At 53.5% G+C, this 23649-nt stretch overlaps 2 protein-coding genes across 15 annotated transcripts; one reads left to right on the top strand and one right to left on the bottom strand.

The window, feature by feature from the left end:
- Window positions 1-235: 235 nt before the first annotated feature.
- On the bottom strand, window positions 236-22836 carry DBNL (drebrin like). 13 transcript variants are annotated; one of them, XM_036910215.2, is made up of 16 exons: window positions 22674-22833; window positions 18373-18428; window positions 16686-16798; window positions 16043-16117; window positions 14993-15139; window positions 14228-14305; window positions 13760-13911; window positions 13580-13625; window positions 13138-13231; window positions 12438-12536; window positions 12221-12333; window positions 11843-11939; window positions 11281-11416; window positions 4801-4890; window positions 1673-1802; window positions 556-597 (listed from the first exon to the last, which is right to left on the bottom strand). In XM_036910215.2, exons 1-16 carry the CDS (start codon window positions 22754-22756, stop codon window positions 571-573), a joined length of 1536 nt encoding a protein of 511 aa, XP_036766110.2. In that variant the 5' UTR covers window positions 22757-22833; the 3' UTR covers window positions 556-570. The 13 variants fall into 13 exon arrangements, with proteins under 13 accessions (XP_057361270.1, XP_036766110.2, XP_057361263.1 ...); XM_057505280.1 differs by having other exon boundaries at window positions 13580-13628; window positions 22674-22832; XM_057505281.1 differs by lacking the exon at window positions 16043-16117 and having other exon boundaries at window positions 13580-13628; window positions 22674-22835.
- PGAM2 (phosphoglycerate mutase 2) lies at window positions 7340-9725 on the top strand. 2 transcript variants are annotated; one of them, XM_036910228.2, is made up of 3 exons: window positions 7340-7753; window positions 7854-8034; window positions 9523-9725. In XM_036910228.2, the coding sequence occupies exons 1-3, from the start codon at window positions 7340-7342 to the stop codon at window positions 9687-9689; spliced, it is 762 nt and encodes a 253-aa protein (XP_036766123.1). In that variant the 3' UTR covers window positions 9690-9725. The 2 variants fall into 2 exon arrangements, with proteins under 2 accessions (XP_036766123.1, XP_036766122.1); XM_036910227.2 differs by having other exon boundaries at window positions 7839-8034.
- Window positions 22837-23649: the final 813 nt, after the last annotated feature.

The following is a 23649-nucleotide window of genomic DNA, read 5'->3' as shown; positions in this document are numbered from 1 at the left end:
AATTACCAGCCATATCCAGTGAAACCAAGAAAACCAGTTGGGCACCCTAGGCATTTGTGAAAACTTATCAATGATATGATGGATATTGTCTAACTGAATTTGAATATTTTGAGAAAAATCAGACAAATTAAAACAACACATTCCTGGGAACTGTTCACATCCCATATGTTCTTTTAACAGTAGATAGTCTATAGTCACAAGATTTTGGAGCGCTGCAACTTGCACTTCTCCTAATTCTTGGTTGAGTTCCGACAGTATAGATCCAGTCAAATTTGTTGTTTTACTGTATGCACAGGCCAGCTTAGATATCTCCTTCTTCATTCCAATGGCAAGTCCAGGAACCGGTGGGATGAATGCAGCTACAACTGCAACAGCACCAGGATCTTTGTTGAAGTTTTTTGATGATCATCTTCTGGAATGACTCTTCCAGAGAATGTTGATGTTGGAAGTTCTTCATATCATATCTTAATTTATTTTCTGGGTAGCCAAATTAGGCTTTGATCCTCTGTATAAACACAAACAAAACCTTTGCCCACACTTTGATGTGTCCTTTATACCATTGTGAAGAACTTATTGGAGATCACCACACAGGAACTGCTTTTTTTTAAGAGAAAGGAATATTATCAGAAAAATGTACTTCCATAGCTGATCATCTGACACCCTTTAAATGATCAAAATTAAGGATATTTAAAGCATGCATTAATTGGTGATTACTGACAGTTTTTTTTGTTTGAGTTTTCCATGTAAATGGCACACCATGGAGTACTTGTCTCTGCTTATTTCACTGAGCATAATGTCTTCAAGGACTATCCATTTAGTTGCAAATGGCAGGGTTTCTGTGACATAGATATATATGTCACATTTTCTTTAGCCATTCACCCATCGATGGACACTTAGTTTCCATATCTTGGATATTGTGAATAATGCTACAATGAACAAGGGAGTACAGATACCTCTTTGAGACCCTTTTATCATTCCCTTTGAAAATATACCCAGAAGTACAGTTGCTAGATAATATGGTATTTCTATCTGTCATTTTCAGAGGAACCTCCATTCTGGTTTTCCACAGTGATTGCACCAATTTACATTCCTGCCACAGTACGTGCTATTAACACTTGTTATCTCATCTTTTTGATGAGAGCCATTCTGACAGGTAAGAGGTGATATCTCGTTGTGGTTTTGATTTGCATTTCCCTGATTGCTAGTGATGTTGGGGCCTTTTTATGCACCTGGTAGTCATTTGCACGTATTCTTTGGAAAAATGTCTTTTTCAGTTCCTCTATTTATCTTTTAAATCAGATTGTTTGGTTTCTGCTACTGAGTTGAAAGGGTTCTTTATATATTTTGGATGTTAACCCCTTATCAGTTATATGATTTGCAAATATTTTGTTCCATTTAATACACTGACTTTTCATTTTGTTGGTTTCCTTTACTGTTTGGAAGCTTTTTCATTTGATGCAGTCCTACTTGTTCATATTTTGCTTTTCTTACCTTTGCTTTGGATATGAAATCCCACAATCATTGCTAAGACCAGTGTCAAGGAGTTTAACCCCAATGTTTTTATTCTATGAGTTTTATGGTTTCAGGTCTTATGTTCAAGTCTTTAATACATGTTGAGTTGATTTTTGTGTGTGGTGTAAGTCCAGGAGGCAGGAGAATCTTAAGCACCTACCAGGACTTCCTTCGCTACAGTTACAACTGAGGTATAGGCCTCTAGGTACACTTGACTGCAGCATCTTACAACTTTTAGGCTCTTGACTAAAATATCCTTGGCATCTCCTAGGTCAGTGCTGCAAGCCAGCCTGTAAGAAGAGACAAAGTCATTATAAAATGATAAAGGACTCAATCCAACAAGAGGATATAACATTTTAAAATATTTTTGCACCCAGCTTAGGAGCACCTAAATATATAAAACAAACATTAACAGACCTGAGGGGAGACATAGGGGTACAGTAATAGTAGAGGACTTTAATACCCCACTTTCAACAATGGATAGATCATCCAGTCAGAAAGTAAGGAAACACTGGATTTAAACTACACATTAGACCATATGAACTTAACAGAGCAGACATTTACAGAACAATTCCACCCTTCAGCAGAATACACATTCTTCTCAAGCACAACTTAGGACATTCCTCCAGGATAGATTATATCCACACACAAAAAACTCTTAATAAATTTAAGAAGATTGAAATCATTCCAAGCATCTTTCCTGACCACAATGGTATGAAAATAGAAGTAAATCACAAGAAACCTGGAAATTAACAAATTAAACAACATACTCCTGACCAATGGGTCAAAAGGGAAATAAAAAAAGAAATAAAAATATATCTTGAAACAAATGAAAATGGAAGTACAACACACCAAAACTTATGGGATGCAGCAAACACAGTTATAAAAGGGAAGGTCATAGTGATACCCACAGTAAGACAAAGAAAGTGTTCAAATAAGCAATCTAACTACTCCTCAAGGAACTAGAAAAATAACTAAGTCCAAAGTTAGTAGAAGGAAGGAAATAACAAAGATCAGAGCAGAAATAAATGAAATAGAGTCTAAAAAGACAATAGAAAAGACCAATAAAACTAAGAGCTGGGTAAACAACATCGAAAAACCTTTAGCTACTCTCACCAATTAAAAAAAAGAGAAGACTCAAACAAAATTATAAATGAAAAAGGAGACATTACAATTGATACATCACAACACACAAAGAATCCTGAGACTGATGTAAACAATATACAACAACAAATTGGACAACCTAGAAGAAATGAATAAATTCCTAGAAACATATAACCTACCAAGACTGAATCATGAAGAAATAGAACATCTGAACATTACAAGTACAGAGATTCAAGTGGTAAATTAAAACCTCCCAATAAGGTAAAGGCCAGAACCAGATGGCTTCACTGGTGAACTCTGCCAAACATTTAAAGAATAATTAACACTAATCCTCCAACTCTTCCTAAAAATAATAGAGGAGGGAACACTTCCAAATTTATTTTATAAGGTCAGCTTTACCCTGATACCATACCAGACAAGTACACTACAAAGAAAGAAAATTACAGGCCAACATCCCTGATATAAAAATCCCCAACGACATATTGGCAAAATGAATTTAACAATATATTAAAAGGATCATACACCATGATCATTTATTCCAGAAGTACAAGAATGCTTCAACATATGCAAATTGGTCAATGTGATATATCACCTTAGCAACATGAAGGACAATATGATCATCTCACTAGATGCAGAAAAAGCACTTGACAGAATTCAACATCAATTTATGATTAAAAACTGTCAAATATGTCAACATAATAAAGGCCATATATGGTAAGACTACAGCTGACATCATACTCAACAGTGAAAAGCTGACAACTTTCTTCTTAAAATCAGGAACAAGACAGGGATGCCCACTCTCACCACTTTTATTCAGCATAGCACTGGAGATCCTAACCACAGCAATCAGACAAGATAAAGAGATTAAAGGCATCCAAATAGGTAAGGAAGAAGTTAAACTGTACCTATTTTCAGATGACATGATGTTATGTATAAAAAATCCTAAGGACTCCACAAAAAACTATTAGAATTAATAAGGAATTCAGTAAAGTGGCAAGATACAAAATCAATATACAATAATCAATTGTGTTTCTAGCAATGAAATACATTGTTAGAGAATGTGAAATTAAGAGAAATCAAGAAAACAATCCCATCTACAATTGCATCAAAAAGAACAAAATACTTCAGACTAAATTTAACCAAGTAGATAAAAAGTCTATGTACTAAAAACTGTAAGACATTGATGAAATAAATCAAAGACTTGAATGGAAAGATATTCCATGGTCATGGATTGGAAAAATTAATATTGTTAAAATTCCCATATTACCAAAAGCAATCTACAGATTCAATGTACTCCCTATTAAAATTCCAATGGCATTTTCTCCATAAATAAAAAAATCCCCAAATTCATATGAAACCACAAAAGACCCAAAATAGCCAAAGCAATCCTAAGAAAGAACAAAGCTAGAGATATTATACTTTGTGATTTCAAATGATATTGCAAAGCTATAGTAATCAAAACCATGTGGTATTGGCATAAAACCAGACACACAATGAAACAGAATAGAGCACCCAGAAATAAACCCATGTTTATATGGGCAATTTATGATAAAAGAGCCAAGAATATGAAATGGGAAAAGGACAGTCTTTTCAACAAATGGTGTTGGGAAAACTGGACCGCCACATAAAGGAATGTCCTAGTGTTTTGAATATTATGTGGAGAGTCTGGACCTTGTTTAAACCCTAAGGAGAATATTGACTGTATTGCTTTAGCAGGCAACCAGGTCACCTTTCTTCTGGGGCTCTGGTTCCAGGGCAAGACTGGTGTGTAAAGTGCTTGCTCCTCAGATCCATCCTGGGTCTGTCTGACCCACCCATGGTCAGTCTGGGGCCTGTGGTGTGCATACAGGGTCAGACCCCACATGTGTAGCTTGGCAGGGAGCCCAGGAACTCCTGTGTAACTTCCCCAGGTCACTCACTACCCTTCCTCCTCTTCGTGTTTGCTCTGTCATTTTATAGCTCCCTGGGGCCTGCTTTCCACGACCTCTGACCAGAAATCTGGGGCCTGTTTCCCCACCCTGCTGCACAGCTGCATCCAGGCCACAGCTAGGAGGGCAGAGAGAAGTGCTGCCATATGCTTTCAGGGTTCAGGTGCCTGCCGTTCTGACACTGCTGTCACCACGCTACCTTCACATTATTGCCCAGAAGCTCGGGTGGAAAAGGAGGATTCCCCCACTCTCTGACCTGTAGGGGCTTCGTTTCTTCTCCTTGGACCAGGGGGATCCTCTCTTTGGAGTCCTTTCTGTCCACGTTGCCTCCCTAGGCTGGGCAGTCCTGGAAGGAAAAATGCTGAACTCACCACCATTCTGTGGAACTTTGGGTCTGATCTTGCATCATCTGCCTGCTGCTGCTTTTCTCCTAGTTGTCTGAAATCTGTCTGCACCTGCCCAGAAGTTACGGATGTGGTCAGGGGTGGAGACCAGTGGAGGGTACTCACTTCATCTTCTCTGGGCTTCCTGTGGAACAGCAGCCCTCACACCTCCTTGCTAGCTTCTCCTGGCCTGCATCACTGACCAGCACACCACACACCATATGCCTTCACTCAGACAGAGAACCCAGGGGGCAGCGCAGGGTTCTGCTTGCCTCTGGCTGTACCCCAAATGCTTGAATGGACCTGACACCCCGGACATGCCCAGAGAGTACTTGTTGAATGAATAATTGGGCTGGAGCCAAGACTCAGAAGCTGGGTCTTGTGCCCCAAGCCCTTAACTGTGCTTTGAGGGCCCTTGCTTTCTTGACATCCCTGTCTCTCCTGTGTTGCCCCCAACTGGCAACAAGGCCCAGCTCCTCACCACCCTGTTGCTCTTGGCCCAGGTCAAGCAACCTGCTTCTCAGCAAAGTCTCTGCCTCTACCTGAGTTTTTGGCCTCCACAGTTTTCCCCACACTGCATGGGATTTCATACAATGCGCCAGGGCCCAGGGCCACCTGCCCCACCCTGTGACTCTGCCACATGCCTGCCTGCTGTTCTTTGCTGGCTCCTCTGCCCAGAATGCACCTTGCCAGGACTGCTCATGGCTGGGTCTTTCCCTGCTGCTCTACCCAAGTGCACCTCAGAGGGCTGTCTCTGCCTGCCCACTGCTGCCTCCCACAGAAAGTGGCTGCCTCTGCCTTTCCCTACCTCCTCATTCACTCCCTCCTAGCAGCCAGGGTGAGCTAGGGTAGCTGGCTGAGTTGCTGGCACTGCCCTCCCCAACTGGAATATGAGCCCCCCACCTGGCTCCCAGGGCTTAGGCAGTGGTCAGGGGGACAAAAAGCAGACCACAAATCAGATGTGGCTTGAGCAAGGATAGAGCTGGAACAACAAGACCTGCATGTGGCACTGCTATGAGGATGACCTCCACCTGCCAGCCTTGGGGTGCAGGGCCTCCACCTGGAAGGCTTTGCACAGCTTCTCACACACTCAGACCCAGGCTCCAGGTGGTAGCTGACCCCTCTGCTGGCCTCCCATCAACCCCTTTCCATCGTCAGAAGTGTGGCAGGGTGAAGGCTGTGGTTCCTGGGGCAGACTATCCCAACCTACCTCTAGGAGCTCCTGCTGTGCCGGGCATGGACCTAACAGCCAGCACGTCTATGCTGGAGGCCCCTTGGCAGCACGAAGCTTAGATTTCTTTTTCTTCTTAAAGGTGTTTTCAGCAGCGAGGGGTGAGTCTGGCTTGGGTGAGGGCAGGTTGGGTGGGAAAGGGTGGCTCAACAAAGGGACCTGAGTGAAAGGGACCCACTGCCCCCCTCTGGCCCAGGCAGCCAGGCCTGCAGCTGCCCAGCTGTGCTGGAAACCAGTTCTGCACACTTCCCTGGCTCCTTGCCCACACTGTTCCACCAGAAGTGCCCTCTACCCCCTGGGCCACGCCCCTGCCCCTGATCCTCTGGCTCTGTCCTCAGTGGCACTTCCCACCTTCTGTCCCTTGAAGGGACTAGTGGAGATGATATTGCAGCCCTTGCAGCCTGGCCAGCAGCCATAGGGCTCATCCTGTGGGCAGAGCTGGGCAGAGGGCCTGCTGGGACAGAGGGACCTGGGGAGAGGTGAGGACTCTGGACAGAAGGTCCCTGCCATTGTGTAAGCCCCTCACTCCTCACAGAGCAGAGTGACGCCACTGGGGGGACTTGGCGACTCACACACATGTACATGTTCACACATGCATGTTACTTGCCTGTATGCACATACACGCCAATGTGCACACATGGCCAACACATGCACAGTACATGCATGCACACACAATAGACATGCCCACGGATGTGGGCACACACATCATTGGCTCTCCTTGACTCCCTGCCAGTTTCCTTACTGAGATGCAGGCTTGTTCCAGCTGTGCTAACAGTGACCAAGAGAAAGTGGTTGGGATTTCTTTGGGCCTCAGGCCTGGGGGAGCACGGAACAGGGATTGGGATGGGAGCCCTGCCCTGGTGGGGGGAGGCTCTTTGTCTGGAGCGCCCCTCTGTCCCTGCTCACCGCCTTGGGCTTGCCTGAGGCTCTGCCTCGTGTCCTCCCCCAGCCCTGCTCAGTAGCCCCACACGCCTGGGCTGGGTGGCAACTGCTGGCTGCTTGGCAATTTTAGTCTAGCTCTGGGTCTGCCCTCCCCCTGGCTTTGCTACTGGCCACCTGCTGCCACCCATCAGGCATGGAATGCTGATTGGCAGTTGATCCGGTGGGGGATGGGGATGACTGTTATAAAACTGGGGACACCTGGAAGGCAGCTGCTCATCCGGATCCTAGGTTTCCCCACCATGTCCACCCACCGCCTGGTGATGGTCCGGCATGGCGAGAGCACCTGGAACCAGGAGAACCGCTTCTGCGGCTGGTTTGATGCAGAGCTGAGTGAGAAGGGGGCTGAGGAGGCCAGGAGGGGGGCCCAGGCCATCAGGGACGCCAAGGTGGAGTTCGACATCTGCTACACGTCGGTGCTGAAGCGGGCCATCCGCACCCTCTGGGCCATCCTGGATGGCACAGACCAGATGTGGCTGCCCGTGGTGCGCACCTGGCGCCTCAATGAGCGGCACTATGGGGGCCTCACGGGCCTCAACAAGGCAGAGACGGCTGCCAAGCACGGGGAGGAGCAAGTGAAGATCTGGAGGCGCTCCTTTGACATCCCGCCCCCACCCATGGATGAGAAGCACCCCTACCACGGCTCCATCAGTAAGGTGGGCTGTGTGGGCTGCAGGGAAGGCCTGGGGTTGGGGGCCCAGGGCCCAGCCGGTGGGTGGCAGTCTGGGGAAGGAACATCAGTGTGGATGCCCCCAGGAGCGTCGGTATGCTGGCCTGAGGCCCGGGGAGCTGCCCACTTGCGAGAGCCTCAAGGACACCATTGCCCGGGCCCTGCCCTTCTGGAATGAGGAGATCGTCCCCCAGATCAAGGCTGGCAAGAGAGTGCTCATTGCAGCCCATGGGAACAGCCTGCGTGGAATCGTCAAGCACCTGGAAGGTGAGGTGCAGTGTGGGTGGAGGCAGGTGGGGTCAGGCACTCTGAAGCCAGTCAGCCCCCTCCTGTAATTTCAGCCAAGTGCCCATTGCCTGGCGGAGGCAGCTTTGCAAGACCCAGGGTGGGGTCTCCGCACTGAATTGCACTGGGATGGTTGAGAAGCCATTTAGAAAAAGGCTTTTTGCTTCATTTCTGCACTGGGTCACTGTGTAGTTTTCTTCTTAAGATTGTGGGTGAAAATGTCTGCCATCACTGAGTGGGGGCCCAGGCCCTGCTCAGGTACTAGGGGAGCGGGGTCCCTCTCAGTTTCCCAGACACAAGCCCCAGGAGAAGATGGGGAGTTCCAGTGGGCATCTTGCCCCAGGGCACCCAGCTGGAAGAAAGGCAGGGCCAAATGGCTCCAAATCATCGTTTCCTGGTCAGGCCACTTCACAAGTTGGGCCTCAGCCCCTGGGGCCTGGGGCAGGGCACTGCCCACTCTGATTCTTAAGGTCATAGCTCACACCTGACTCCAGGCAGAGGTAGACTGGTCAAAAGGATGGGGTGTGGAGAGCCCTGGAGACCCAAGGCTTACAGCTGGGCTCCTTCCACACGGCTGCCTTTGAGTACCACCTTAGACAGTTACACAGCCCTCAGGATTTTCAGACTTTAGCACATGTCTAAATTAATCTGAATGGCCTTCAAACATACTGGGATTGTTAAGCAGGGAAGGCAGGTAGGGTGGGGAGCCCCAAGCCTGCTGAGGCTGGGGGGCAGTTGGCCAGAGCACAGGCAGGCCCTGAGGCCTGGCCAGTGCCAGGCTGCCCTCCCCAGGATGCGGGGTCTGTGCACATCTCTCACAGCTGGTGCAGAGCCCAGCACACGAAGACCACCTTCTACCCTCTTTTCTGGGGTCTTCCTGTTGACGCCTGTCAGTTTGGTCCCAGGGAAGATGCACCAAGAGGAACATGACTGGGGGCTTCTGCTGCCTGGAGAATATTGTTTTAAGCCCTCCTTGCATTGAAGGGGTGGTGGGTGACGGGAAACACGAAAGGTCAAGCTGCTATTCCAGGCTGGGGGCCGTGGAGACTGGCCGTGTCAGGTTTCCACAGGAACCTCTCCACCAGGCGGAGCCTCAGTCCACTTTGGCCATGGTTGGCCCTTCTCACTGTCCCTCCTCCCCCATTTGTCAGAATCATCCCCTGCTTAGGACATCTAGGACTTAGAACTCTCTAGAAACCAAGTGGCTAATGTCCTTCCTGAATCCAGCATCCATCAGCCCAGCCAGAGGTCATGTTGGGAGACCGATGGTGCTGCCCCTGATGTGGCAGCTTGGGGTGGGGCTGAGGTCGTTTTCCTTGGTATTTCTGTAGGCTGCCCCGTCTCCCTTGGGTCTGCCTTGACCTTGTCTAGGCCCACTTCTGTGGCCCAAAGGTCTTAGAGTCTGCAAGAGCAGGTGGCTGCCCGGGGGACAGGCTGGAGGGTGCTCAGGATTCTGTCCTTCTGGTTCAGGGATGTCGGACCAGGCCATCATGGAGCTGAACCTGCCTACAGGGATCCCCATCGTGTACGAGCTTAACGAGGCCCTGAAGCCCACCAGGCCCATGCAGTTCCTGGGTGATGAAGAGACTGTGCGGAAGGCCATGGAGGCTGTGGCTGCCCAGGGCAAGGCCAAGTGAAGGGTGGGTCTGGCAATAAAGGCACCTCCCCCACTACCTGGAGTCCAGTGGCCCTGCAGGCCTGGTTAGTGCTTCCCAGCACCTGCCCAGGGCTGCGTGCCCAGCCCACCCCCAACTAGGGGTGGAGATCCCATGAACCAGGGGGGAAGCCTGGCCCTCATCCCCATGTGGCTGCTTTGCTCTAGAATCAGGGTGCCTGGGGTTGCTTTGGGAGAGCCCATAGCGAGGGCTACAGCCAGGATGCCATCTCAGGGCCGGCTTATTCAGGTGGGTTGTCCTCTGCTGTGTCTGCAGCCTTGTGGGAAGGATGAGGTGGTCCCAAGCCCATTGCCTGGTGTCCCTTTGGGAACAGACAAGGCCACAGCTGGCTGCTGCATGGGGCCCCCACAGCTGGGTGGTCCCTGTCATCTTTGTGGGAGAGAAATCAGGACAGGCTGAGGCCTGCCTGCAGCTCTGCCTGGGGGCAGACAAAATGTGCCACCGGCTGCTGCAGGGAGGGACTTCTCAGGATAGCCTTCCGTTCCCATGTTCCAGGACACAGGACCAGTTCACCAGATGTTCAGTGGATGGTAGGCACCTCACTCCACATGCACATGCGCTCTGCCCTGGCGGGTGGAGGTTTCCCATGGCAGGGGGCAGGGTGACCCTCAGCCCCTCTCAGAGAACTGAAATGCAGGAGCCTGACAGTCACATCTTAACATTTATGCCTCCCCCAGGGTCTGACAGCCTGAGGCCTGCGGGTGCACCTGTGGGTGCACGTGGCAGCCAGCCAGGAAGGGGTTTGTTTCCACACAGGGGCATTCAGATGATGACAAGGTGATCAGAGCTGGGTGGGGCCTGTGCGGGGCAATCCTCACCCCTAAAGCAGACATAGATGGGCTGGGGCAGAAGGAAGGGATGATGGTAGAGGCCACTGGTACTGTTCTTGAACTGGAATTGGCTGAGGCACACACCGGGCCAGCAGACAGGACTGGCCCCAGGAAGGACTCGTGTCTCTGTGCCCCCTTCACATACTCAGATGGGGCATGGCCTGTCCCCACTGCCCTCAGCCCAGGCAGAGTGACAGAGGTGCAGGACGCTCAGAGCAGGATCTCCAAAGACGAGCTGCTGCCAGAACTGTCGCGATCCACCCTGACTCTGGTCATCACCTAGGTTCACTGCTCCCAAGGGTCACTAACAGCTGCAGCCACCACCCTTAGAGCCAAGAAGAGGAAGAAAGGCAAGGGGAGAAGGGGGCCTCATGGAGGTCTTTGCACCTGCTTAAACCCCCAGCTTGGCAGTGGGGTCATCAGGCCACAGTCAGCATGGGGCTGGCCACTGTGGGGCTCAATGTCCTCCATGGGGCCCAGGGCCAAGCTGGTTGGGAGGGCCTGGGGAGCTGCTAGAAGTATATATGGGAATCACCAAGTTATTGCCAAATTTGAGGTGAAAAAGACTGAGCCACCCAAGCCAGAGAGAGGCAGCAGGCTTGTCCCATAGGAAGACGGTGCATGCAACTCTCACGCCACCACTTCCAGCAGTAAGAGAACCATGTCTGGGTGGGGAAGGGAAGGATGGCCCTTGGCCCTGGCCAGCAGTGGAGGGTCCTCACTCAATGAGCTCCACGTAGTTGGCAGGAAACATGCCGAAGTGGCCATCAGGACCATAGCCCCGCCACCAGCCTTCATCGATCACCTCGATGCCCGTGATGAGGTTCTCAGGGTCAAAGGAGATTTCGGTCTCGTCAGCTGCAAAGCAGGTAAGCCCAGATGCTGAGCCGGAGGTTCTGGGGCCCTGGGCACGAGCCCCCAGCCTGTCCTGACACTACCCCAGTGGCCACTCCTACAGGCACACCTTCCTACAGGGTGTGACTGTGGGCTCCCATTTCAGCAAACGGCTGGAGGACAGCAATTCTGCATGTCAGCTCCCCGAGGCCTCTACCTGGGGTACCCTGGGGTAACAGCATCCAAGCCTGGCTCACCTCTCTGGTCACACTTCAGGCTCTGGAACAAGACTGGCAACTGGGACTCACAGAGCACGCAGGGACCCCGGGTTGTGTGGTGCACCCACTCCCCCTCCTTGTCCCATCGGCTCTTCCAACTCCCCCAGGGCTGTCTCCCCATCTCCAGATCTCTGGCCCCGTGGGCCTAGGCAGCTGGGCCACAGCACCTTACCTGCCTGGTAGTCATACAGGGCCCGGGCACAGAGCCCCTTCCTGCTCAGCCCTGGGTAGCAGCTGGCATGCTCAGAGCTGGCATCTTGCTGCTGCACCTGCCCATGGGTAGGAAGAAGTCTGGGATCCTGGTCACTGCAGCCAGCTAACTACAGCAGGCCTGCAGGGAGAGGCTGCTGCCCCCCACCCCCTATGCTGCCCCCCAGCACCTCTCACACAGTTGTGCCTGCCGGACAAATCAGCACATGGGGATGCTCCGAAATTAAAATAATCCGTGTGTAGCAAACCATGGAAAAGTCAGGCGACCCTCAGCATGGCCAAGGAGGGTGCTTCTGGGCACACAGCCCCATCACAGCCCCGTCCTGCTGCAGGGACCCACCATCAGGGGCTCCTCGTACAGGGTGTCCTGCTCCGGGGCCTCCTCATACAGGGACTCCTCTTCTGTCTGCACTGGACCGAAAGGGGTGCTGGCTGCTGGCTGCTCATGGAGACCTGCACAGGATGATGCAGCCCCCTCTGACCCTGTGGAGGGGAGAGGCCACCCTGTTCCCGCCCACCCCCCACATAAGCCCCTACGGGGTGGCTGAGGGCCTTGCCTGCCATGGGCCTTGAGGCAGCTTGACATGGCTCAGCTGGCTCTCTGCTGGCTCCAGGCTGGGTGAGCTGCTTCTGCAGGAAGGGGCTCTGCAGCCGGCCTGCAAATCCCCGGTGGACACACAGCCCATCAGGCAGCCAGAAAGGGGCAAGGGCGGCGGGCTCAGCCTTCCCTTGCCCCATGCCGTTTCCCTGGAGGGCAGCCCGCCTGGGACAGCAGCTGTCACACAGGAGTGCATGGGGAGAAATGCAGCTGCACAAACTCCACCTGGAGTGTGCATCACACACACACACAAAAACACACAGACACATACACCCCGGTATGCTCCAAGGAGCCCCTCGGGGGCCAAGTGCAGCGTGGGGAAGCTGGCTGGCAGCACAGTCCTATGTCCTGTGGGGGCCAGAGAGGTGACTGTGCAGGCTCCTGGGATCCAGCTAGCAGACTGATGTGTGAGCTGTGGTTATGGGCTGGAGGATCTCTACCCTGGAGCCACAGGTGGCCCCTCCTCTCCCACCAGGTCTCTGCAGGACAAGGTTAAGGGCAGGAAAACGACCCCGGGGTCCTAGGCTCCCCTTCCAGAAGTAGCCCTATGCGCACAGGCTCTCTTGCTCACTCATCCCTGTCACTTTGACACATCTGTACTATGTCAGGCTCCCTGTCAGCCTGCCCTGCCTATGGCCAGACCCAGAGGGAAGTCTCACCTGGCTGGGTGCTGGAGATGGATGTGGTGGACATGGACCTCTCCTTCTGCCTGAAGAGCTCCCGTGGGTTTGCCGGCTGCTGGGAGACAGGCTCCTGGGGGAGCACGGGGACCCAGCAGCAAGCGAGTAAGGGCCAGGAGCGCACTGGCCCACCCAGTTCCTGGCTGCTGTGGGGCGACAGACCTCTTCGGGGAACGGGCTGGGGTCCACACTGGGAGCTTCCAGCCTTCTCTCTCCTTTCCGTGGCCACCTGACACACCCACGTGTCCCGGGTTCCAGTCTGCCCCAACTGGCTGTGCAACTCCACAGTAACACTGCCCTTAGACCTGCCAGGCGGAGCCTGCACACCAGGATCCCACACAGAGTTTCTGACAGGCCGCCTCCCACGAGGGACTGTGTGCCGCAGTGACTAACCCCACTGGGGAGAGCGTCCAAGTCTCACCTGCTCCTCTCTGTTCCTCGAAACCACTTCCTGTTGCTCACACTTCCTGCTGGGGGGGGGGTGCGCAGAGGGAAGAGCTGCACCCAGCCAGGCCCCTGGTGACCCTCACCTGCCCTGGATACTCCCTGGGAGGAGAAAGTTCCAAGCCAGCCCAGTGGCAGCCAACCCACTGGGCCTCACCTCTGAAGGCTGGGCTCACTGTCCTGTTCCCGGTAGCGCTGCTCACGGTGGGCGGCCTCACGCAGCTCCCGCTCCTGGCACTCCTGCTCCAGCCGCTGCCGCTCCTCCTGCACCCGCCGCTGTTCTTCCAGCCTGCGGTTCTCCTCCTCCTTCTGCAGGGATAGCCGCGCCCACCGGCCTGCTCAACCCTGCACAGCCAGCAAGGGGTCCTGCCTTCTCAGCGACTCCGTGCAAGCCACTCCACATGGCTGAAGCCTGAATGGGCGTGTGGTGAAGCAGGGGACTTCAAAGGACACACGCTAGCCTTTTACTTAACCCTGCTAGGCCTCAATGTGACCACCTGTGAATAGGTGCTAACAAGACCTTTTGCTCTGTGAGCTTATTGTAAGAAAAACTGACACAGTGGCTAAGACATGTTTATCACCTGCCAGGAGCTTACGAGATGTCAGCTGCAGACCAGGGTATTACCTCGGCTTTAGCCCAGAAGCTGTCTTTTCCAACCCTTTTAATCTCAGACACAGCATTGGTCTTCCGGTACACAGAGCCCTGCAGAGGACAGGGGATTCACTATAGGGCCCTCCGTGGGAGCGCACAGCACAGGCAAGAACTCCTGGGGTGGTGCCTGGCCCAGAGAACTTTACAGAGCCTGACAAGGTAGCCGGAAAGGCCCTGGAAACACCAAGCAGGGAAGCGTGACCCAGACGGCACTGAGGGGGTCTCTGCACCAGGTCCCTGAAAGCCGGGCAGTTCTGAGGCAGGCCTAGGGCTGGACCCCAGCCTCAGATAGCTGACTACCACACAGCCCCCAGAATCTCTACGGATCTGCTGTGCCTCGGGGGACTTGCCTCCCCACCAGGTGCCAGGGCTGCATGCCTGCAGGAATCTGCTCTTGACTCACAGGGGGCTGCCCTGTCCACCCCCTGGAGTCTCTCCGCACAGCCACCGTCCAGGGCCGCAGAAGACATGCAGGTGCTGTGGCGTCAGGGTGACTGGGCTATCCCTACAGAGAACCTCTGACCACACAGGGTCGGCAAAAGAGCTCTGGAACAGCCGACTGAACCCCAGGCAGGGCTGGGGGCTGCTCCTGCCAGGCACGTGACCCTGCTCAGGACTGGCAGCCAGGCAGGCAAGGGGCCCAGCCTGAGGGACATGGCGGCACGGGGAGGTCCAGCCCATCTGGACGCTGGGAATGGCACACTCGGGCCCCCTGCCTCAGGCCTTGGCAGAACTCACCACGGGGGCCTGGGGACCTGTGTCCTGGAAGCGACTGCTCTCCCTGTGGAAGGCGTAGTTAGCGCCAGAGGCCCTGGCCACCTTCTGCATGATGAACTCGGGCTCCACGTCCTCCTCAGCCCGGGCATTGATGGTCACGTGTGCCCCCTGCAGCAGGAGGGGCACTCAGCGGATGGTAGCTATTCTGGCGGAGGGCAGCTACCCACCTGTCTGCAAGCGCCAACAGGCTCTGCACAGGGCTCAAGCCCAACGGTGGGCAGGCGTGTTGGCCCAAGGCCTCCACCCTGTGCTCAGCCGGCTTGCGAGTGAGGCCTTTGCCCCCGTGCCATGGCGGTGGCATGTTCAGTAGGGCTGTCTGTTCCTGCTGCAGTTAGGCAGACAGCTGGGGCATTAAGGGGTTCATTTCTGATTGACGCAAACTAACAGTAAAAGGCTTGGAAACGGACACATTTTCTACAAAAAGATGCCACTGATTTTCTCCTGAGAGGTGAGACCCAGGACCTCACTCACTGTTACTAAATATCTAGTAAGACTGACAGCTGCTCTTTCAGGTCTAGATGGAGAAACTGAGTTATATTTGAAAAAATTCTGGCCAAACATCAGATTCCGAGTCTCCTTGCCAATAACCCAAGAACTTCAAGTCACCTGGCAAGTGAGCGACAAACATGTTTCGATACAAACGCTTTTGAAACTAAACACAGCTGCCTTTTATGATGACTGACTACTGTGTACTGTGTGCATCTGCCAGGCTGTGTGCTTGGGAAACAAGTGAGACCCACGGCTCCGCCTTGCCCAGACCAGCACCAGCATGGCCCTCCTGATCAACAAGGACACAGTCCTTCATTCTTCTCCCTATGAAGGCTCTGGCCCCACTCTGGCCTCCCATGCACTCACTGAGCACGAGGGGAGCAGCCTCAGGTCACATCCTGAGGTCAGTGGGGTGTCAGGACAGGGCACATTTCCAACTCCAGCTGGGATTTCTGCTCACTTACAGCCAGGGCCTCTGGTGCCCGGTGACCTCTGGGAAGCCCTTTAGGGAGCAGCCCTCACCTTCAGGAAGCTGGCCATGGTGCTGACATGGTTGGCACATGCTCCCTTCCTCACGTCGTTCACACCCTCGCCCGTCTGCAATACAGCATGCACAGTGTAACCCACTGATGCCCCGTGGCCTGGGCTTCCCCACAAAGCCAGAGTTCTCCTGAGACCCGGCAGCTTCCCCGCATCTCAGCAAAGAGAAAACTGTAACCCTGAGGCAGAGAACAAGGTGAGCCCACACCTCTAAGTGGGGGAGGTTCTTGGGACATCTGCAGGGGGCACCTCAGAATCTTCGTCTTTGCCCAGGGATTCTGTTCTGTTAAAGCCTTGTCCTGGGCTACCAGAGACTTCCCAGCCCTTCTCTAGGCCCTCTGCTCCCTCAGGATGGCTCTAATAAAGGGGATAAGGACAAGAGTGTCCTGTGATGGTCTGCACTCCATCTGCAGGAGGAGCTCTAGGCCTGGAGGGTGAATTCTGTGCTCGAAAGGTCCCAGGTATTCTCTGGGCCACAGCAAGTTGACCCACTACCCTGTTCATACCCTAGCTCTGTCTGAGCTGTCCTGAGGTCAAGTCCTCCTCTACTCCAGTCACCAAGAAGAAAAGGGCATTTTCCAGGTCACACCTTGATGAGAACTCATAGCCCTCTAGGTCCACTTACCCAGTTGATGAGGACAAACTTGGGCAGGCCAGAGTTAGGGTCCTTCACTCTGCAGAAGGCGTACATCACTTTCCCGCTGTTGAGCTCCTCCACCATCTCTTCTAGGCCACCCTCTGTGGAGTCACAAGGAGGATCAGAGGTGGCCCAGCGGTCTGCCCTGGCACCCAGTCCACTGGGACAGGGAATCCAAGTTGCCTCTAAACCAGGGCTCTCAGAGTCCCTTGCATCAGAATCAGGCTCCTGGGCCTGGCCCACTGAAGTCCAGGAGACTCAGGGCTCAGATTTTTTACCCTACATGTCTAAACACCACTTCTACAGACCCATTCATAACTTTAGAAATAAAAAATGTCATTTCACTACAAATCAGACACCAGACTTCCAAATGGAGGGGCTCTGCCACATTTTACCCTTGTGTGGACCCCCCAGAGGGTCCTGGAATAAGAGGGCCTGTGAGTCTCCCCACACTTACCCGTGTGTTTGCTTAGACTCCAGGGCCACTCAGAGGGTCCTAAGCAGATGGCACAGCCCACAGCATGCACAGGCTCAGCTCTCAGGCCCTCTGAGGATGACGGGGCACAGGAGCAAGCTGCCCTAAGCCACTCTCCCAGACACAGGCTATGGGCCCAGCACATCCTAGACTCTGGGGTTTTTAACAACCCACCAAACCTTCCCAGGTTATGAGGAGGGGCAGGGGCAGGGGCAGGGATCTTAGCTACAGGGCTCTGTAGAAGCTAGGGTAGTCCCTAGCCCTGTGCACACCACTGGGGGTGGCAGAGGAAACTTGGGCTGCTGAATCTGCGGTTCCTAGTTGCCTACAGTGCACGTGAGGCCACCACCAGTGGCCTCCTTCTAGAAGGGACCATCAGAGAGGAGCTCATGGAAGCGACAAGCCCCCGAAACCACGGTGTGGCAACAGCACACTGGATAATAATGCTGTGTATGACTGGGCCAGCCAGCTGGCCTTGAGTACAGAGGAGTCAGAGGCATCAGCTGGGGGCCCACGGCCCTCCGGCCCCTCAGGCCCAGCCCGTTCTGCCAGCCTCTGCCCAGCGCTGGCCGGGAGCCTGCCCTTCCTGCAGAGACCTCCAGACACGCGGACCTGAGTAGCACCTCCCAGTCACCCTGTTCCACGTGCATGGATGCTGCCTCTCTTCAGGGAGGGTGGTCCGGGAGGAGGGAGAGGGAAGGGTGAGCACTTCTCCAGCAGCACCCTGCCCCAGCCAGGCTAGGCACGTGGCATGGGCCTGCACAGGCGCCTGTGGGATAGGGAGGCCTGGCCTTTTTCCCCCTCTCATGTCTCCAGCTACACAGAGCAGTGCTGTCCTGCGTCTCTAGGCTAAGAAAGCCAGGAGTAATTTTCACTTAGAAACATCTAGAACCCAAAGCTGACCAGAACAGCCTGTGAGTGCTGGGGGCCCCACACTGCCTGGTGGGGCCCCCACCTGTCTGTCTGTCTGCAGCCACCGTGCCTGGTCCACAACCAGATCAGGGACCACTAAGTGAGGTAGGACATGTCTACTCTTAGCTAGGGGAGCTGCGCCACACACAGAGGACACTGGGTACTGAGTCCTCCCATTGTGATGGCTCGGATGCCCGCCGAGATGGAGCACCACGGGTCACACGCCTCTCCCCTTCATGCCCCGTCTCCTGTCTCCTGCTGCACCCCGTCTCCCTGCCCAGTACTCACCTCCAGTGGCAGCCACGCGGATGTCATTGCTGTTACCTTCATAGGTAAAGAGAGCCCTGGAAACACAAACAGGCTCTATAGCCAGTGCACTGGCCACCATCTGTTCTTAGGGCACCCGCCACGGCCTCAGGCTGTGCCCAAAGCTCAGCGTGACATGGCCCTGACACACTGGGTAGGGAGGTGTGGCCTTTTCAGCTCTGAAGCTGGGGTGATGGGAAGTGCGCTGGTCTGACTTCCCTCAGGGCCGTGCTGTGCGGGACAGACAGGCAACAACTATTTCGAGGAAAACTAGGCTGTAAAGTTTTATGGCAACTTTTTACATTCATGTGTGAAACACTCGCCTGGCTACCAGGTAGGTGACCTTGAAAAGATGAAAGATTGTTCCTGAGCCAAAGCACCCCAAGAAGTAGGCAGATGGCCCCTCGGAGGGCTGCCTGGTGCCTCTGTGCCTCTCCCCTCCGCGCTTCTCGAAAGCCAGAGGGGTTGGCGGCTCAGGTCTCTCTGGGTTTGGGACTCTTCCAACAGACACTGACTTTTATAGGTTGCACATGGCATCAGAAACCACAGGGGCTTTGACTCAACGAGCCAGAGCCCACACAGAACAGGCTCCTTGGTGGAGCAAATTTATATCTAGCAGAGCCTTAACACCATAGTTGACACTGGGCCATGTCTTTCTCCTCCTGTAAGACTGATTATTCTTAAGAACTTTGGAAAAGATGTGAGCTTATAAACTTGTGTCCCTGAAATGCTGAGGAACTAGGGTAAATTTTATTAAATCTGGGCCATGGAAGGTCCTTTGGCCAGAACAAAGGTTACTCAAAGAGAACGTTCTGCAAGAGCAAGCTTCTCCACAGTCTGCACAGAGCTGTCATCAGCACCAGGTCTGCACAGTTCAGCTCAGCTCCAGGCAGTGCTGGCAGACCAGGGTGGGGCACTGACCCACTAGACCACATGTCAAGGGCATATCAATGGAGTGTGCCCTCTCCCCATGCCTCAGAGCTCAAGCCTGTGGCAAGCCAGACAGGCGCTCTGGGGGTAAACAGCCTAACAGCAACTAGATCAGCCAGGGCCTTGCTATATAGCCTGTGGCGCCCTGCCTATGCCTGAGAAAGTCGGGAGAAATCTGACCCAGGTTCAGCCGATCTGGTTGGTATGGAAGACAAGACAGGCTGCCAGGAAAGAGGCACTGCTTCCCAACAGAGAGAACGTGGAAAGAACGATGCTAAAAAGAACACTCAGAGAAGAGACAGAAGGCGGCCTGGGAGAGTGTCCAGACTCTTGTGGCTGGAGTCCTGACCAGACCTCCTCTTGAAAGCCTTGAAGCCTGGCTGCTGACAGTGGGGACACTGGGCAGGCAGCAGGGAACATTTGGCTGCTCAGCCCGGAGCTTCCAAGAAGGGACCCAGTAGCAACTAAGAGCCAAGCTCCATGCCTGCCGCCTGCCCCTCCAACTTCATTCCCCTCGAGACCCTGGGCTTCAGCCTATGCCACCTTCTTGATGTCCCCAGTCCTGAGACTCATTCCCACATTCAGTTGAGTGTCATCGTTCTTTTAAATCAACTTTAAAAACAAAATGGTGTGCTAGCCTGAGCACAGCACAAGGAATATGGGGCACCAAGCACCTTATAATTAAAAAATCTTCCAAAAACAAGTCCTGAGAACCTGCAGCTTGCTGGTGCTGGGAATATAGCTTCTAGTAATCCTAAAGAGGCCTGACCACGGAACTTACTTTCTAGTGGAGAACCAAAACCACACACATTAACAGGAATGTAATGTCAGGTGGTAAAATGGGTGCAGGTGAACACCTCTGTCTAGGGGAAGAGCTGAGAGAGAGCCAAGAGGGACGGCTGCAGCTACGGCTGCTTCCCACCCCACAGGCTTCAGGACAATGTGCCTACTCTGCATCTGAGACCTTTGATGATCCAGCAAAACTGAGACCACCTCTTCTTGCTCTGATACCCTCTACCACCTTCTTGCCCCTCGGTCCACCCTTCCTCTGAGCATCTACTATACTAACAGCGTACACCAGGGATGGGGTGGGTCCCACCTCACCCCTTCTGTTGAAGAGACAAAGGTGACAAGACAACCAGTGAAGTGTCTGGCATGTGTATGGAGGAAGTCAAACAAGGAAATGGGAAAAATGAAACAGCAGCCAGGGCTTAGGAATGGAATCGGCCTCTCCAAGGTGACCTTGGTGCTGATAAGTGAAGTCTGGGGAGCCCTCTGTGATGGCAGGGGAGGGCACTCCAGGAGAGGAAGCAGAAGAGCAAGAGCTCTGAGGGGGAACCGGCTTGCAAGTTTGAGAAAGAGAAAGAAGGTGAACATGCTGGTAGACAGGTGTGGCCACAGTGTGTTAAATGGGAGGGGTGGTGGGAAGGGTATGTCAGGTTGAGGACACTGGGCTTTACTTAATGTTCAACAGGAAGCAGCTGCAGAGTTTAAGCAGAGAAGTGACACAGTCTAGGTATTTTTCCAGCTAGTGAGTGGGGACCTGCCATGTACTTAATAGTATGACAATGAGGACAGAGGCTGGAGGTTTATGCTGCTGAGGAGTGGCAGGTCCAAAGTGCTACCAGTCACTGGGGGTGGGGGAGGAGGCTGGCGAGGTTGGGCTCTGACTGGGTAAGAGGAAGAGGAAGCTCAGCATTCTCGTGAGGCAGAGAGAGGAGATGGGGGATATGCTTCTGAGCCGGGTGGCAGCAGAGAGCTCTGGTAAGAAGCCCAAGAGACAGCTGGAAACATGGCAGACCTGAAGAGGGAAGTCTGAACTGCCGGCTGCACTGTGGGGTATCATCTCCAAACCAGTGATGGTCTCTGAAGACAGAGGATGAAAAGAGACCTGGAAGGAGACACATCAGGAGGCCCAGAGACTCCTGGTTAAGTCAGAGGATGGTTAAGAGCACATAGAGAAGCAAAACCCTAGCTGGGCAGGACTAGAGGGGGCATGACTGCTTCCAGTGGCCTCACATGGATGTGAAAACAGGGCACTCAGTGTGAAGATACTTCCAAGGGACGAAGTAAGGGCCCTCTGAGAATAGGAGATAGGTGTAGTGGGCGGCTGACATCTAGAAATAATAATTAGGGAAATAATAGTGTCTGATACGTGGGTGAACTTTCCTGAGAGATTATAAAGAAAAGAAAGCAGAAAAACTCTACTAGTTACCAGACACTCTTCCTAACGAATTAGAACAGTGTTCCAGAAGCCGCATTGCTTGGCTCCCCTGCAGACCACACAAGTGCCATGGGATACCCACATCGCCTTCGCCCTACGCACTGGAGTCTGCAGAGATGTTGCGGGTCCAGGCAGCTGGTGTTCTGAAACTCTTCCCCAGAAGGCCTGGGGCTGAAGTCAAGGTAAAGCTGTGATGTCCTCAGTGTCACAGCAGTGCACTGTGTGACAGCCACTGTGCTGAGCAAAAGGGAAAGCAGACACCAGACATCACAGTAGCATGGCCACACCCAGTGGGCCTGCCCCAGGCCCTAAGAAAAGTCTCCCCAAAGCTGGTTCCCATAGTGCATCTTATTCAGCATATTGTTTGGAAGTGCTCAAAACTGGTCAATGAAAACACTGTAAACAAATGGAAAGTGCCAGAATTAGCATGCATGACTACCAGTCCTTGCAGAACGGGAAGCTGACCCTGTGTGAAGGCTGCCCAGAGTTATTCGACAGACTTCAGATCCAGGCTTCCAGTACAGTAAAGCCCATCAACGGCAGGAAAACATTGGACAGCCTAGCCGAAGACGTCACGTGGAGGTGGAGAGAAGACGGGATCTTTTACTAAACAGCCACCATCCATCGCTGTTTCATTCATCCCCCATGGACCAGGCATAGGAAGAAGCATTCTTGGAGAAAGGGAGGTTCTGAAATCCACTTTCAGAGAACCAGGGACACAAACCCGGACCTTGTTTGATGCTTCCGGGGCAAGACTCCCATTCCCAGATGGGCCTCCGGACTACTGAGGCCCATTCGCGAAAGCGGCGTTTGGAAGGCGCCGGACGCTGCTTCCTCTTTCTCAGGGAGGGATGGGGACCCCTGCCAGGGAAATTCCGGGGCAGCCAGCGCGGCCAGTAGCCAGGACGGCGCCCGGTGGGAAGGTCGCGACGGGGAGCGTCTGGGATTCGCCGGGCGCCCACCTGCCCATGCATGGCGGGCCAAGAGGAGAGGAGGATGGGACGGTACCCGGGGGCTGTGGCGCAGATGTGAGCAGCCAGGTGGGCCACGGCCCACCTGCGGCTGCGCGGCCCCGGGGTCCCCTCCCGCGGCGCGCTCCCCTCCGCCCCCGGCCCGCCGCGGCGCCCACCAGTCGGTCGGGGACTTCTCGGTGACCACCCGCAGGTAGGCCTCTTGCAGCGCTGGCCCGTTCCGGCTCAGATTGGCAGCCATGGCCAACCCACGGTATCCTGCCGCAGCCACCGATTCCGCCCGGCCAGTCGGGGCCGCGACAGCCGGAAGCCCCGCCCGGGAGGCCGGAAGCCGGAAGCCCCGCCCTACCCGCTGAGGGCCGGCGCGAGAGGTTTGGGGTCTGAGGGTGGCGCTGGGCCCGGGGCGGAAGGGAGGCCGCAGGGGAACCCGCTGTGAGAAACGCGCTCACTGGTCCGACTTAGTCAAAGGGAACAGCGGAGCGAGGCTTTAATGACGGTCTTGCAGGATCGTGGGTCTGGTGAGCAGGCCCTCAGGGCGCTTACAACAAGCGGTTTATTCCTTGGCACGCGAGTCCCTCCCCTGGTTCCTCATTGGCTGAGTATCACAGGGTTCACATTCTTTCCTGGAGGTCTCCTAAGCAAATTATAACTATATTAGGCATTTTTAACATTTGTCTTGATTTCATTGGCTGGTTTAAAACTTTTTCTGCTTTTTTTTCCAAAGAGGTTCGCATCCCTCACTTTCTTAATGTCCCTCCGCCTCCCAGCTGGAGAGACTCCCTGGTACATGTTCTTGTTGGGGGAGCGATGTGTAGTTCCACCGTCCTTGCCCCCGCTACCCCACGACAAAGAATTGAAGGGCAGAGGCATAGTAGTGAAGCAGAGTAAAAGCTTTATTTAAAGTTACTTACAGAGAGAAGTGCAACAGGCAACTGCAGCAAGGAGAGGCGCCCTGAAAGGTTGGAGAAAGTTTAAGATTAAAAGGTTACATACTTACTGTAACAATATAGTAATTTATCCTCCATTTACCCCATGGTCCCAAGCACATAAGCCGGTGAGAATTATGCTTGCCCCTCCTTATCTCTATAAACATCCCGACCCTCCCCCAAAGCAACAAGCCGAGTGGATCCGCAA

The sequence above is a fragment of the Manis pentadactyla genome, chromosome 7, assembly GCF_030020395.1.
Source record: "Manis pentadactyla isolate mManPen7 chromosome 7, mManPen7.hap1, whole genome shotgun sequence".
In the NCBI taxonomy this organism is placed as follows: Eukaryota; Metazoa; Chordata; class Mammalia; order Pholidota; family Manidae; genus Manis; species Manis pentadactyla.
This window is presented reverse-complemented; position numbering and strand designations above follow the sequence as displayed.